The sequence below is a fragment of the Rhinolophus hipposideros genome, assembly GCF_964194185.1.
Source record: "Rhinolophus hipposideros genome assembly, chromosome: 1".
NCBI classification, from domain to species: Eukaryota; Metazoa; Chordata; class Mammalia; order Chiroptera; family Rhinolophidae; genus Rhinolophus; species Rhinolophus hipposideros.
Window position 1 is genome coordinate 73915398 of NC_138047.1, and position 17664 is coordinate 73933061.

The 17664-nt window shown below is 34.3% G+C and overlaps 1 protein-coding gene across 2 annotated transcripts in view; it reads left to right on the plus strand.

Annotated features, from left to right (window-relative positions):
- Positions 1–10: 10 nt before the first annotated feature.
- The window catches only part of MTTP (microsomal triglyceride transfer protein), a 53263-nt gene continuing 35609 nt past the window's right edge, over positions 11–17664 (plus strand). The window contains exons 1-4 of one of the 2 annotated variants that reach the window (XM_081068987.1): positions 11–65; positions 8932–9089; positions 14986–15173; positions 16460–16603. In XM_081068987.1, the coding sequence (XP_080925113.1) occupies positions 9029–9089; positions 14986–15173; positions 16460–16603 (393 nt within the window). In that variant the 5' untranslated portion in view covers positions 11–65; positions 8932–9028. Of the gene's footprint in view, positions 66–2668; positions 2801–8931; positions 9090–14985; positions 15174–16459; positions 16604–17664 lie in introns of those variants that run through there. The other variant, XM_081068988.1, reaches the window with a different exon arrangement.

The following is a 17664-nucleotide window of genomic DNA, read 5'->3' on the forward strand; positions in this document are numbered from 1 at the left end:
GGAGGTAGTTACAATGCTGTTTCTTTTTCCACTCACAGGCACGTGTGTATCTGCGGACATTCAGGGTATGCGGGTGTTCATTCATATCTTTCTGTGGGGGTCTCGGGGTTGGGTAAGACATTCCTACTCCTAAATATTAAAACGGCAAAGGGCTCGCAATTCTTCTGTGTTGGAGATGAACGCAGGAGTGCCTAAACTCCTTTATACGGATGAAGGTTGTGAATATCACATGGTTTTACACAATTCAAATGGACGATCAAATTTAAAAAGTGAGTCAAAGTCCCCATAACTTGAATTTTAATCTAGAATATTGAAGCCTTTTGTCTTGCTTAACAGCCGGAAATCTTACTCTCCATTCATTCCTTGAATTATTTTTCCTAATGCTGTTTGGCAAAACATCAGGTGACATTTCATTGTTTATAATACTTGGCCTTATGTAATGTTTTTGCTACATATATAAACCAAGTCAACTGAGGGAGAACTGAAGCATAATCCCGTAGATTGCAGTTTTCTATTTAGTTTTTTTTTATTCAGTCCTACTTCTAATAGGTGATTATTGCAGAATTTAAAAATAAAAAAGTTTGGATCGATGAGTAGACTGCTATCTCAGTATGGAAACAATGTTGAAGGAAATTATTCTTGATATTTGAAAACATTGGACTATGTTTAAAGGTGTCAATGACTAAAAATTAATTTCAGAATTTGAGTTTTCTAAAAGAGTTGAAATTTATCTGAATTTGGTCACAAAAATTAAGTCACTCTTGCTTGAAACTCTCCAATATTTCTTGAAAAACTATGTCCGCTGTTACCCTGTTGTGGGTCACTCTGTTTCTCATCTCAGATCTGAAGGATCTCTTAGTTGAGTATTGGATCTATTTCCGATTTGTTAGTAGGGCATCTTTTTTCAGCTGCCTCTATATCGGGACAAAGAGTAACTAAGAGAAGACTAGTAATTGGATACGTAGCTCCTCATATGTCGGTCCTTAAACTCAGGGAGGGATAGTGATGTGACCAATCTTTTCACAGCTGTTCAGTTGCCCCTTAGGGATCTGTTTTATGAATAATTTTATATTTTTTCAGAGTTAATACCTGGCACCCTTAGGTATATTTTTTAAATTAATGTACTTAAAAAACCCTTGTGTTTTAATAGTGGGGTCAATAAGTTTTCTTTTCACAAAGCCACTTTATAGTCCTGGTGCAAGATTTAAAGTGAAGTACCAGCAAAAAATAACAAAACGGGAGGAGAGGGGGTTTACTAAAGATTGAAGCATATAGAAGGTACAGAAAGGTAAAATCACGATATGAAATAATCTTATTTTCATTGATTTGTAAAATTCATGTGTTCATTTAACGTTCATTGGGTTCCATATTTTTTGTCTTAGTACTTTGATACAAAGATGACTAAATCATGATTGCTGTCCTTAAGGAATCCCTAGTCTGGTGGGAGAACCAGCAGAAAATAAATACCATATAACATAGAATATACTTAAGACACTTGTATTTGGAAAGGAGCAACTAAATGCTCCTGTAGACAGGAGACGTAGTTTCAGAAGTTGAATAAGTTTGCTCCATCTTGGAAAGTAAATAGGAGTTTTCCAGATATGAAGAAGGGAAAGGTGTTTAAAATATTGGGAACAGTAAAAGCAAAGACATGGCGTAGTTTGGCACATGACTGAAAAGCTTTGAGTAAGATGAGAAAGAAGGAAGAGAGAATAACCCTAAAGGTTTTTCTAATTTGGACAATTGTAGGAATGTGATTGTGTTAAACTGGGTTATTTAAAGAATAGTGGAAGAAAAATAGGTTTTGAAAAACAATAATTTGGTTTTTAACATGTGGGTTCCAGGGAGTCTGTGGGACATCTAAGTAGAAACAGATTTAGAAATCATCACATATTTGGTAGTTTAAGCCAACATAAAAGGTTGAAATAAAAATGTTAGTCCATGGTTACAAACCTATAATAGTTATGAGAACTAGATGGTAACAAAAGAGAAAAAGCTATGTGGGAGTAAAATGTCACAAACATGGGAGCACATTCTCTATTTAATCAGGGTACAAGTTCCAACTAGGAATGTGGACCTAATGACATCAGATCTCAATTTTTGAAAAGCAGCTAGAAATCTGAACTTTCATGTGAAACCTGGTATTTAAGTGCTGTCAGTGATTTTTTTTTTTTTTTTTTTTTTTTTTAATACTGAGTAGGCTAAACAAAACGTGTCCTCTCCAAATGTTTGGCCTGGGAACATTGGACATTCATCACAAATTTCATTATGTAAGCCTAATTCTGATATCTCATTAAGTCTGAGAGTATTCTACAGAAAGTTGTCAGTGGGTAGACATGGAAATAGAGCAACACTTGTGAGTATAGTCGACCCTCTGGATCTGCAGATTCTGTATCCTCAGATTTCACCAACCAAGAATCGAAAATATTCTAAACCAAATGTTACTTTGTTGCTGGTATGCACTATGGAGTTAATCATATCATGGTTGTGCAGTGCTGAACATGTGCAGACTTTTTTTCTTGTCATTATCCCCTGAACAATACAATATAACAACTATGTACAGAGCATTTATATTGTATTAGGTACTATAAGTAATCTAGAAGTGATTTAAAGAATATGGGAGAATGTGCATAGGTTATATGCAAATACTATACCATTTTATATACAGGACTTCAGTACCCGTGGATTTTGGTGTCCACGAGTCCTGGAACCAACCCCTCTGGATGCCAAGAGACAACTGTACATTAATATTCAAGCTAAGAAAACCAAAATAAACTAATTTTTAAAAATGACTTGAAAGGTATGTAAAAGCAGAATCAACCCATTATAATCATTTCAACTTATATTTTGACTGATTTCAAAAGTACAGAAAAAGTTTAAAATGTTTTTTGTTTTTTTTTAAATCCCTCATTCACTCCCCTCCGGGTGATATATGAATATTGAAGACTCTAGGAAGATGACTATGGAGGCAAGGTAGTTTGATAGTCTGAATCTCCTCATACAAACAGGTAGAGCACTAGGATACTCGTATCAAAACAACAATAATGACAACAAACCCAGCTCATGGCTACAACATAATTAAGTGAAAAAGAATCCTTATGAAGCTCAAACTATGAGTGGGTGGGAACAAACCACCAATTTAGTATTAACATCTGTGTAGGAGGAAGTAGTAGGAAGACAACATAGCATCTGAAGGCTATGAGAATGGGAGGACCCCAAAACTCCCAACAGATATTCGTGAAGAAAGAGGAGTCCGATATGAGATCAGCAGCAAAACTGGCAGATTTCAAGGTGAGTACAAAGGAATGAGCAGGAAGATCTCAAAGTGTGAGAGGGGTGTGGGGGCCTATCAACTCTCAAGACTTAAATCTGAGCACCCTTGGACAAAGCCCAACACTAAGGAAAAACTCCTGGGAGTAGAATTCAAATTGAACTGGACAGGGATAATAGGGGCAAAGGTAAAAAGACGGTCCAGATAAACGTGGAAGTGAAGAAGAGGGGACAGCTCAGCAATGATAAAGATATATATTTATCACTTTATGAAAACAGAAAAGGAAGCTCTAGAACCATGAGGCTTGAAAAGCTATTCTACCCACTTCCCTCTCTTAAAAGTACAGAATAATGTTTAGCAAAAAAATATACCACAAAAACGATCATAGTTGAGTCCTATTAAAAGTTATAATAAAAATGAATATGAAGCAGGAAGAAAAGCAAATGTATAACAATATTTCAAAACGAGAAAATTGTGAAATAAAAAAGAACAACATGAAACAGAAAAACTCAGAAATAAAGTGATTGGAGAAAAGATTTGAAGAGGAGTGACTGAACTCAGAAAAGAATATGCAATATAAAAAATACATTCAACATGTACTTTTCATAAAATTTATATTAAACATCATACTGGAAGTCATAGCTAGTACAATAAGACAAGAAAAGAATAGGAAGTAAAACTATCCTTAGATGACATAATTGTCTATGTAAAAATATCCCCCAAAATCAACTACAAAAAATCCTCATGGAGCTAGTAAGGGATTATAACAAAGTCACACAATCCAAGGTTAACATACAAAAGTCAGTTGATTTTCTATCTACCATCAATGAACAACTGGAGCTTTAAATTTAAAACAATAAAGTAATACTTAGGTATAAATCTACCAAAACATATACAGGGTCTATATGAGGGAAACTATAAAACTCTGATGAAAGAAAAAAGATCTAAGTAAGTGTAGAGATACTCTGTGTTCATGGTTGGAAGACTTGTTATTGTAGAAATAGCACACTTTGTGTCCAGATCTTGGTTCTAATACCATTCTCCAATAAAAGGAACAAGAGCTCTTTGGAGAAATGACTGATTCTAGGTTTGGGGTGGAAATGTGCAAGATAAACCTGGTGCCTCTTGTAGTGCCTGAAATTAAGGAAATGCTTTAGAGTGCATGCACACACACACACACACACACACACACACACACACACACACACGGGATATGTCAAAGGAACACAGGAGCCAAGTGCAAGAGCCCCCAGTGGCCAGAGCTGGAACAACTGTAGAAACAAAGTAGTACTGGATTATAACCCAAAATATAAAGTAAACATTCATGAGTCCATACTGATATAAATGATAAATGGAGAAGATAAAAATCTCTCATGCAGAGGAATTCTAAATAATTTATATAGATACTCCACCCTCGAGGAGGAATATAACTCCCTACCCCATGGCTACACAAATTACTTCCTTCCAAAGAGGACAGTATGGAAAGAAAGTAAAAAAAAAAAAAAAAAAAAAAAAAAGTAACTTTACAGTGGAGAAACCTGACATTTCTGCTTAGCCAGATGATCAAGGTCAACATCAACAGTGATAAATCATGTTGATAGTGTGTACCTTTGATATAATATGATGAAAATGACACCTTTGCGGTCTTCCTCCCCGGAACCTATAAACCCAGTCAAATCACTGTCACAGCCAAGAAGCGGTTAAGGATAGGATAACTAAATATAATATATCATAGATGGGATCTTGGAACAGAAAAAAAATTAGATAAGAACTAAGAAAATCTAAAGTATGGATTTTAGTTGCTAATAATGTATTGATTTTACTGGTTTGTTATTAACAAATCTACCACACTAATGTAAGATATTAATAATAGGGGTAACGGTGCAAGCTGTATGGGAAATCTCGGGACTGTCTTTGTAAGTAAAACAATTCTGATCAAAATTTAAATTTTGTTTTCTTTACAAAATAAGAGAGAAAGAGCCATCTCTTTCATCTACTGAAAGAGGGCCATGAATTCTCTCCTTTAAATGCTAGAAATTCAGTTACGTGCAGCCAAAGGTAATGTAAAGTTAGATTCCCTTTAGAGTGACTGTTATTGACCTATAGGATTTTTTTTTTTTTTGGTTGTTGGAAAAATCACTATCCTTTTTGGAGAGTCTTAGATTCCAAATGTTTCAAACCTAAATCTCAAGTTTACTCTTGTCAAGAAAAGGTATTTAGTATGTATTTATTTTATCAGAGAGAATTCTTAAACAATACCTTTAAAATAGTATATGTGTTCTATATCTTTGCCATGGTGTGAAACATTTCAACACATCATAAGAATATTCTTAACCTAACATGTATTTTTCATAGTTCTTAAAAAATGCTAATTTCCTCCTTGAATTGAAAACTATTAGATTTTATTATGACCACTTAGGGATAACTTGAAGTGCCCCTCTAAGAAATTTTTTTTCCCATTGATTCTAAGAATAAAGTGTTTTGATGTTATAAAGACTTTTTATTTCCTCTATAACTATCATACATCCCGACTTACTATATCTATATCTAGTAGGGTAATGCATTTTCTTCCAGCCTTTATAGTGGTGAAATTAATTTATCTTCTAATCAAGAAAAATGAGAACTTCTAACAACCTCTGATTCTTAACAGAAACACCACTGTACATTGGAATTAGTCATCAATCTTTATTTCATAGCCTCTTATTTAATCACTGCAAAATACTAGTATAGCAAGTATTCCAGTGTCATGAACTACCAGTGGAATTACATTACAATAGCATTGTTTTAAAATCTGTTATTTGATTTTGACCTGGCTAGCACAGATCAGTTTTTCCCTCTGTAAGTGCAGCTCAGAACACCTAACCTCAATAGTGAAGTGCTCTGTTAGCCTCCATACAAAATTCTGATGGAATCAAAGGGCAGTTCCAACTACTAATTCTATGTCATCCATGAGAAATCAATTTTTTCCACATTCTGCCTCTAATACTTTTTTCAGTAAAGGAGAATATTGTATTAAGTTTCAAGGCATATTTCTGTAATTCTTAACTCATTTTACTAAATTAATCTGAACCTTATTTTTCTATTATGTAAAATGATTGTCATTAGGATAATAAAAAATATAAAGTGCTTAGTGTAGTATATTGTACATAGTAATCATTCCATAGATGGCAGCTCTGGTTATTTTTACGCTGTGCTATGCTTCTGTCTTGCTTCACATACCATGTAAAATAGCTGATGGGTTTTGGGAGATGTCTCCCACGTATACTGTATAATGTTTGTTCTGCTTGATCAAAAAGCAACAGAAGAGAATACCTCTTCTTTGGTACACAAAATTCACTGAATATGAAAAGAGTTTTACATTTTTGTTTTATCTCTGGTGAAACAATCTGAAGTCCTTCAAATGACTTTGTAAAAAGAAAAACTTACAAGCAAAATATAAAAGGATGATGTTATTTATTATCAACAGAAGCAGTCTTATTTGAACACTCTATGTTGAAATCACTAACCCAGTGACATATAGGAGCTCTCTAGTGGAAAGCAAATGCTTAAATGAAACAGCATTTATTTTATTAGGCAATAGTGATAGGCCTTTTATTGGTTGGACTCTGGTAAACACCTGACAACAAATGGTACTTTACCCGAAGAGACACATATCATGCACCACTTAGTCTAATCACAAACATTAAAGGTCTAAGTAACTGTGAGCCTCAAATGGAAATACAAAAGACAGTTCTCATTGAATCATTTAAGATTCAAACTACTTAATTTAAATAAATATGTAAAGTTGAAGTGACTATAATGGCTTCATATCCCTATGTATGTAATGCAGAAATTGTGGGAACATAGAAATCTATTCAAATGTAAAGCAATAAAGACTTTCACATTACCTTGTATTTATAATACCTACTATTCATAAAAACTTACATTTCTTCAACAAAGGTATTTTTCTAAGAATGGCCTTTTCTGTTTACCCCAGGAAAACTTATAACTTTAAGGTGATAATTACAACCAAACATTTTATTTTTGTATAGGTACTTTAGCCATAATTTATATACAAAACTTATAATAGCAAATGAAGTTCTAATCTCGATGATGAAGACAATTTTCATCTTTCAGTTCTTTGTATAAACTTTGAAGATATTTTTTTAATTTTATATTTCATTTTGTGGGCCTATCAAATTGGTCTGGATTGTCTAAATTTAAGCCGAAGGTCAGGATTCTAGAACAGAATTTTGAGCAAGACGAGGGTAGATTTAAGAACACATTTTATACTTAAACATGGCCTTAAGTATTTCAAGTTAATTTAAATAGCTCCTCACCAGCACTTTATTCCCATCTTTGCCAAAACAACCCCACATGCCACCCAAACCACCTCATTTTAGTAGGTTTGGTACATATCAGACCTCTTGTGGGAGTTTCCAAGGATAAGAGTTGGTTCAGTCAGTGTGGCCTTAGCCATAGTAGGGTATTTGTTCTAATTCTAGAGACATTTCCTAAGTAATTTCCTGTAGCAAAAGTGCTAAGGGCTGGAATTGCCCCTCTGAATCTCTTCCTAGAAATGGGATTCAGAAAGCATGAGGGACTCCATCCAGCCACTTTGGGAACTTGGATGAGTTTTCCTTGTCATAGCTAGAGGTCTACTATGATATATGTGAATACCTTTATGTGTATATACATGCATATATACCAAGGGTGCCAAAAAATGTATATACATTTTAAGAGATGTTAACACTTTGGTCAGCGTTGCTTAAGCAGTAGTTTGCGGTAATCAGAAGTGTTTGGACGCTGATGGTAACCACTTTGAGCACCTCTTGCAATTGCAGAAGTCAAACGTGACTTGTATTCATCTTTTGTTATTGGTGTATATTAATACAGTTTCTTCCTTTCTTAAAATGTGTACACATTTTTTGGCACCCTCTGGATATGTACACATTTTAAGAAAGGAAAAAACTATATTAACATTGTAATACTCAATATATACTGATAACAAAAGATGAATACAAGTCATGTGTATACATTTTTTTGGCACCCCTGGTATATGTTTACTCAATTGGCCTACTAGCATGTTAATAATAGACAATGCTAATTTGTTACAACCCCATATAGTTTCACACATAAGGAGAATCACCTAGGGTTCAGAAATGAAAGTTCTATCTACTGTAACACTATTTTGAGGTGATTAGTGGTGGTACAACATAAAATTTTTAAATTTAAGCCCTAAAATTCAAAGTGATTTCTAATAGCTTACACATAGTATAAAAAAATTCAAAGGTGAGCATACAAGACATAATAAAATTCAACGAAGTTTAGCTGAGTTTGAAAATCCTCACCACCCTCCCATATAAAGTGGTAAAATATGAAGACAGGCATTTAACACAGGCATGATGATGATTATTGAGCAGAAAAGCATCACCACCAGTTTTCCTTGAACGTCCCTCAGTACATTGAATTTACAAGAAGGTAGATTGATTTGATTTAGCTCTCAAAAGTGAAAATGTTTTTGAATTTCCTTGTTGAGTAAAAGATATGAAAGAGTGAAAGACTGAAAACTACAGCCCACCTATGTTTAATCATTAATAGTGAGCCCTTTGGTGAACTTAGATCCTGATATTGGAGTTTGGAATCTGACCTTTCCCCAAAGATAAACCTTATTGTTGCAGGTTCTGAAGAGGAGTATTTCCTCCTTGCCATCAGAAGAGTCCACTTCTCAGTGACTTCTTGCTGGGAACTGGATGCGTTAGAGGGTGGCTAGTCAATATGATCCTTCTTGCTGTGCTTTTCCTCTGCTTCATTTCCTCATATTCAGCTTCTGTTAAAGGTAAGTTTGTATTGCCTTTTGCTAAACTTTAATTTTAATTGTTGAGGGGAAAGTGTGTGTGAGAATGAGTGAGTGTGTGTGTGTGTGTGTGTGTCTGTGTGTGTGTGATAGTGAAAGAGTTTCTAATTAAACCATCTTCAAAACCATGTAACTATGGAATGTTTGTGAAGGCATGACTAGGTTAGAATGAAAACCTAATTCAAATTCTTCCTTACATTAAGAAAACAGATACTTACCTGGCAGGGGAGATACCATGATCACGAAGGTGGTTTTCCCAGGGCGAGGCTTATCCATTGCACTCCAGATGTGCTGACCCCTGTGATTTCCCCAAATGTGGGAAACTCGACTGCATAATTTGTGATAGTGGGGGACTGCGTTCGCGCTCTCCCCTAAAAAAATTAAAAAGAAACACACACAAAAAGACAGAGGTTCCTTTTAGTTACAGTCTCTCAGACTAGTGGGCTTCTTGCTTCATTTTCTCATTTATGGTCAATTTTTAAAAGGGAGAAAATGATGCTAGCTATTGTTACCTGCTGCTGTTGGTCACTCACTGAATGTAGCTCCTTCATTTGAGTTGTAAAAGATTTTAAAAAATCAGTTCTTAAATTTCCTTCTAGTTGCTTAGCAATATGACATCAAGAAGAGTTAGACCCAATGACAAGGGCATTTGATTTGCCAAAGAATTATGTATGAAATTGTAAAGCATGTATTTAATTCCATTACTATTTAGAAGTGATAGAATTTTCAAGTTAGTAAATTACAGAAAATAAAATTACATGATATAGATTTAAGAAAGAAGATTATCTTTGGAAAAAGGGTTGCTAGTTATCGTTTATATTTTAAGATAGAATTACTTTTAAAAAATGAATTGATACATTGATACATTTCAGAGAAAAAAACACAAAATACAAGTAGTATTTTCAAAAGGTACATGAAATGTATTAATATGGAATCTTGTTTTAAATCAACGTTTATACACTCCTTGGATTCCTAAATGTTTCACCTATAAAATTATCACTTTTTAGAGTCTCTTAAGAGGGCCCACTGTCAAAGTCAATTGACCTAACACATAACTTAGTATGATAAAGTCCAATTTTAATAACTGTGTACTCTAAGTAATTGATATAAAATAATTCATTTGTAAATAAAATAATTCATTTGTAAACTTCTAAACCAGTTTTTGGATAACTATGGCTTTTGATCAAAAAGTGAAGTTTGGTCTCAAGATTTTTTTGCATGGAAAATTTCCATGTGAAGGAAAAAGATAATCTTTGTTATTGGAACAGTAAATGGAGGGCTAAATTTAAATTATTTCACCTAAGCAAACAATACTTTAGATTCTTGAACTAAAGACAATATTTTTCACCAATTTTCCAAAATGTTTAGTATTTAAAAATACTGTCTTTACTTGGATGACAAAATATTCAATGGGGAAAAAGTAAAGGTTTGTAAATTATATCTGACTAAGAATTATTACATAGAGAGCTTACTATTTTATTATCTGTCAAATAAACTATTGTGTATTTAAAATATGAGTGATTTATATGCCATAATATCAAACCTAATACCATGATTATTTTGAGAAAAATACTTGAGATATAGTAGTTACTGTAGGCTTTTCTTTTTCCCACCCTATAAATTAGAAAACTGGATAACCTGATATTTTCAAATACATGTATTTATAAAGATTTAAAAATATACACATGCACACGCACACACACAACTGTCATACAGGTTTAGAAGATGACAGCTAGTGTTTGTTGTATACAGCTCAGTGGTAAACCCAGATTTTTTGAACCTGAAGCTTATGTAATTTCGGGGCCATCTTTGAGATTACAAACATATGTTATTCTTGTGAATGCTACTGAAAAAAAGATACGGCATGTGTACACATTGCTAGGGTCCCCTTCCAAGATCTTGAAAGGAGCCTGGGCAAGTGAGGGCCCCAAACCTAGTCATTAGCTTCATGGTGTAAGCTGCTTATGCCATATACCATAAATAAAAAGTACAGGACTTGACAGCTTTCTCTCTACTTAGATGTGATAACCTTTTGTATTCTAGTACCATGATGTCATTATTGATTCCTTGCCCTCTGTAATGATTGACATTTAATAAGCAAACTACTTGTGAAAAGTTTACTTTAAAATCTGACCATTATAAATAGTGGGAACCCATGGATCACCTCAAAACTCATCTAAAATTTAATTGTTTTAGCAAATTGTTTAGCAAATTCCCAGATTTGGGTGGATGTTGAGTGCCAATTGGACTGTGAAGAGAATGGAGGAGGGAACTAGGATTATATGGAAAAGGGTCTGTGTGGAAGAGATGCTGACTGTGAACATTCTAAAGACTCAAGTTTTCCCTACTTTTTCTGAATCGTATTTTGTAACGCTGGGTCTGTTCTCAGTGCCTTCTTCGGGTTTTCTTTATAGTACTTCTGCTATCGATAACACACATAAACTTACTATTTAATCTTGTCACCTATAAATGTGAACTGTTTCTTCACTTCCAGTCTTTCTGTCAGTCCCTGGTCCTACTTATAATTTTCAGTTTATTCATATTAATCATCTTCCATTTTTTCCCACTTATCCTACTCTTTTACTTCCAGCCTTATAATTTTCTGTTGGAATCCTAAATCCCATTACCTGTCATTCTTATCACTATTGCATATTTCTTCAAACTTCACTTTTAATTTACCTCCACTTTGTCTTCTTGCTTAAGCCAGTTAACTGTACTCTTATTGTGTTCATCTAAGTTTGATGAATGAATATTTTAAGATATTTCTTAAATGGTTCAAAACGAAGAGCTTTGTTGTTTTTAAGTCATTTAAAAATTCTAGATGCACTTGAAAGAACACATTGAAGAGGTACTGACTCCTTTTTGGGCTAAAATTAATTTCTCTTCTGGTTTTATCTAACATCAGCTTCAAAAAATGCTGTTCTGCATACTCTAAAGAGCAACACCCTAAGAAAGAAATTAAGTCAACAATATCAATAGAACATGACCCCATTGCCCAGTGTTGCCAGATCTCGGAACAACATAAACAGAGAAATGTTTATCAAAGAGGAAAGGGTAACAGGGAAAGGGTAAAACTACAGCACAATCCACTTATTTGAACCATTTAGGCTTTTTAGCTCCTGTTAAAAGAGATAGGAAAAAGTTTTAAGAGAACAAGTCTCATTCTTTCCTGTGCTTTATTACTTCCAAGTTATAGTTACAAACTGATCTACATTCTTCTGACTAGTAAAATAAAAGTAAGAAAACTGCACAACATGGTCGTTTGGAAATCTTTGGAATTTAAGAAAGGCTACCTTCCTACAAACTTTTCATAGTTATTTAAATCAGAAGACACATTTTTTGTAGTCCACAAAACTTGGATCTCAGTATATTTAAATGTCAAATTTTGTATTATATCTGCTATGTTAGGTTGAACTCAAAGTCAGCGTTTTTCCAGCTGTCATATAATGCTTACCTTTCAGAATTACTGTGAGGATTAGATAACACAAGATGTATTTCCTTTATGCCTTATGTGGAATTTGGTAGGTGTCAATAAAAAAGGGCCTTTCTGGTCAAACTATCTTTCCCTGTCCAAAAAGCCAACGTTTGAACCTGCCGCAGTGTCACCAGTTAAAACATAGAAAAGGTAGAGAGGTAGGAGAGGCTGGAGGGAGTCACAGACTTCATCTCCTTTAAGGTTTGTCCTGACTTTTTCTGCTTTCTGTATCTCATACCTGGAGTTCTACCTGACTTGGTGTTTGGACATAGTATGGTTTGTGTGTGTGCGTGTGTGTCTATACACTTCGATACCTACTCCCACACTTCTTTCTCCTGGCTTTTCCAGATTCCTACTGCTTGTTTTCTCATCCTCTGTCTTGGAAAGGTTGTCAGAGCATGTAATTTAACCACCCATCTCACTCAAACTCTAAGTCTATGCAAAGGTCCCTCCAAGTCTTCATGCCACCCATAGGTACCTAGTAGACATCATCTCCTTCTGCTGTGTCTTTCCCTTACTCAGTTTCAGCCTTTTTGGCCTCCCTGCTGTTCCTCCATTACTCCTGCAGGAACTCTTCTCAGGGCCTTTCAACTTATTCCCTTTGTGGGGAGGATGGCGAGGTAGGAGTGTGGGATGAGGGGAAGGAAATACTCTTCCCCCAGATATCCATGTGGTTAGCCTAAAGCCTTTGTTCAGAATCTAACCTTCTCACAAAGGTCTTTCCCTCAGGACCTCCATTCTCTTTTCTGTTTCATTTTCCTTCATATAGTTATATAATTTATAAATATATAAGCTTATTGCCCATCTCCTCCTCGTTTAAATATGAACTCTACAAAGATAGATAATTTGTCTGTTTGTTAACTGGCATACTCCAGAGCCTAGAAAGGTGCCCACCTCCTAGTGGGTGCTCACTACATCTTTGTTGAATGAATGAATGAATGAATTCCTAGCTCACTCCCTAGGAATAGAAAAGAGTTTAACTTACAGTTTTAGATGTGTATAGTATAGGTAAGAGCATGATCTCTAGAGCCAGATAGCCTGGGTTCATATCCTGATTCCACAACTATCTGAGTAATCGTGGATAAAATGTGTAATCTCTGTGCCCCTCGATTTCCTTATCTATGAAATGAGATTAATAATGGTACCTACTACATTAGGTTTTTGTGAAGATTCAATAAGTTAATATACATAAAACACTGCATTTATTAGAGACAATGTATTATGACTATTTTTCCCTCAGGGCAGTAGGCATTGTAGTAGGTAATGGAGACAGTAGTAGATGGTAAAGATTTTTCAGGTTTTTTTTTTTAAACTTTTGACTTTGCAAGGTAATTTTACTTCCTTTCTCAGCTGCCTCACTTCTGGCCTAGTCATCTCAACCTCCTTCTTGTCCCTGCACTCGTATGAATATTTCTTGAGGGGGAGAAAAATGTTATGGTGGCCTAGTATCATTGACTAGGCAATGCAACCTCATTAGCACTGAGGAACAATATAGACTGAAATCTTTTCTGACGACCTCTTGAGAGCTAGAGATAGAAAACATACAAAAAACAGTTTGTATAACCATAAACTTCAAGTCATCTCTAGGAAAGACTTGATCCTACTCTTATATATATATATATTTTTGGTGGGGGATTAAATTAAACTGAATTGAAGAGTGTGTGAACTCCTCCATACGTCATTTTTTTTTGGCTCACAGTACTGACTTGTACCTATTAGACACAAATTGTCCTGCCGAATTAAAGCCTGTGCTAAGGTTTTATGTGAAACATTCTTTTATTCAGAAAGAGCTATTTTAAATTTACATGTGTGTAGCCTTGAAATGCACCTTTGTACTAAAAGTTTACTGATTAAATGAACAGAATAAATTTCATTAGAGAGATATTCTTTAAATATTTATTCCAAATATCCAATTTAAGGAATTGTCTTCTAACCCCTAAAATTACTTTGGCATTGATCCATTGCATTTAAATGAGATGTTAATTACTAATTATTTTTATTTTATAAAGCAATCCCAGGCTGAACCTCTACTTAAAATTGTGTTCATTGTACTTTAATCCAGCTGGGGTGGGAAAAATCATATGCATATAATTAAAGGCAATATAATGACATTTAAAAAGTATTTTGTAGTCAACCAGGGCAATACTTAGATAATCTGATTGACCAGGGATACAAACTAAGGTTTCTGAAATAGAAGCTTATTTGTTTGTTAGTTTTTTTTGTTCAAGCCAATGATTTTAGCCGATGGAGAAATAGAACCATCTTTCATTCAGCAAATATTTATTAAGCTCCCACTTGGCACCACTGTGCTAGATGAGGAATGCATTGGTGGCAAGAGAGCAGTCTCTGGCCTGATGGATGCCTGACAACTAAGCCTTGACTTGTGTCACTATCTTTATGCAGGTCACACAACTGGTCTCTCATTAAATAATGACCGACTGTACAAACTCACATACTCCACTGAAGTTTTCCTTAATCGGGGCAAAGGAAAACTCCAAGACAGTGTGGGTTACAGAATTTCATCCAATGTGGACGTCGTCTTACTGTGGAGAAATCCTGATGGTGATGATGACCAACTGATCCAAATCACGGTGGGCATTTTCTACCAGAAAGCTGCAAACATTAGATGTCAGCAAAGTCTCTGAGAAGTATACCATTTGACAGCTCTTGTGTTCTTAGTTGTATGTCCATTTAGTTCATCACTAAAATAAGTAGACCTACAGTTTTGAAGTTATTGCTAATCAGAAGTGATCTGACCTTTCCAAATTGTTGAAGTAGGCAAAAGAAGGCATATGCTGGTGAGTAAGTGGAGTGTGATGTCCAGTTCTTTATGTCATGTTAATAAGCACGTTAAACTAAAATCCATTTGAAATGCTTTGGGTGTGAGGAGTCAAGAGTCCATGTCATGTGAAAAACAATTGAGACCACTCTAACTGAAAGAAAAGATAAATTGGGACCTCCCAATTTTCCTGAGTTTCTTGAAAAAAAAAAAAGTGGAATTACCAATGAGGGGGTGAGCTTATTCTGTATTCTTCCTGAGGAAAGAACCAGGTGCTCCTCTGCATGGCAGTGTTTGGCCACTTATAATGCTTTAGATTTATGGGTTGAGAAAGGAGGTCAAATGCCTTTGGGATCTCAATCAATTTTACTATATGATGATTCCATATTTGCTTTTCAATGACCCAAAAGCAATAGATGTCTTCTTTAGTAAAGTCAGTTATTCCTCTACGTGTTCATGTGAAATAAGTATACAGGACCAAAATTTACTTCATTGTAACTGAGAAGTAGTTGCTGTTATATTTTATAATGAAGTGTCTTTGCAATACATTTAACAAGTGATCTTTGCTTCTTTGGATGTCTCTGAACAGCTGTTGTATTTTCCAAGTTGGATCAAAACTTCATCTACTTCTCTGAGCCATTTCTCAATAGAACATTCCGCAGAAAACATTCTGTACCTCCTTGTTCAATAATCAGATTGTTCATGTTTAACTTTGTATATACAGATGAAGTACAATGGGGCAGGATTTCTTTCCAACAAATGGTACAGAAAGTGAATATATCAGGCAAATAGCAACACTTCAAAATGAATGAGAAGTGTCACAATGGCGCAATAAAAGAGCCATCTTCTAATCACAATTATTACAAACTTGAAGTCACATTTTTCTTTTAGTATCAGTATTTTTGCATAATTCAAAAAGCTAATTTTTGAATACCTTCTCCATTCTTTTAAAGTTGATGGCTAGACCCTCTGAGTCATGAATTGAAAAACAACAGAAGAAATTATGGCCAACCCTGTTCATTGCTTTACCATTTTATTTTCTAAGAGACTCTGATGATATAGGAAGATTTTCTAATATGTTTCTCTCCATGATTCCAGATACAGGATGTAAATGTTGAAAATGTGAATCAGAAGAGGGGAGATAAGAGCATTTTCAAAGGAAAAAATCCATCCAAAATCATAAGAAAAGAAAACCTGGAAGCTTTACAAAGACCTGTGCTCCTTCATCTAGTCCATGGAAAGGTAAAAGTGACTTTGGGGGTCCCACGTCTTCTTTTCTCCAACTTTATAATTTTCTTTCCTTCAGGAGAAATTATTTTCAGGTGATTATGCTGTCACTACTTTTATGGTAAATAAAATTATTTTCAAGAATTAAATAAATAGCGATTGCAAATTGTTTCAGAAGTAAATCAAGGCATTCAATTCACTTAATTTTCTAGCCGTCTATGTTTCTTATTTTTATGAAAATCTTTGTAATAGAACCAAGTATTTATTTATTGATAAGAGAGATTATTAAAAGTGTCATTCGTATTACATTAGACAGGATTAGAAAGATATTGTAACACAAAATTTCATCACAGATGATTGGATAAATTCAGGGAAGTAGACAAATTATGAGAATTAAATTATCTAACTTAGATAAGTGATGTTAAAAGTGATATTAACTTGTTAGGGTAATATCAATATCTGGCTAGAGTACAAAATTGAAGATTTTGAAAGGATATGGCATTTCTAAGGTAGAGTTGATTTTTTTAAAAAGCGTTGAGAGATTATTTTAAAAGTATGACTTTGAAAAGCATTTTATATATTAAGGTAATGAATGAATGCTATGATCATTTGAAAATTAGCTCAGAAAATTATGTAAGTGTACATTACTTATAGTTTGATTTTAGTCTATTAAGATGGTCTTAATATGTTTGGAATTGAGAAGCAATTGTGATCAATGAATTAGGCATTACATATGTGGGTTTATGAAAAGTATAGGTATTACATTGATATGCTTAAAAATGCATTAGTAAAGATGAAAGGTCAATTTTAGGAACTAAAGTAGAAAAATAGAAAGGGACTCTTATAGTTAAAACTCTACACGTCTCTAAAATTTCTCTAGATTCAAAATTTCTAGATCCAAAATAAAGCTGAAAACAAATACTTTAAAATATAAATGTCAGGCATATAATATACTTCTCATGATGCATGATTTTACATAAAGTACTACAAAGGGACTCACATGAAGGATTATTGTGTGGCCACCTATCCTACAACCAAATATGAAATTACCATTTCAAGAATGCTTCTCTTTCTTC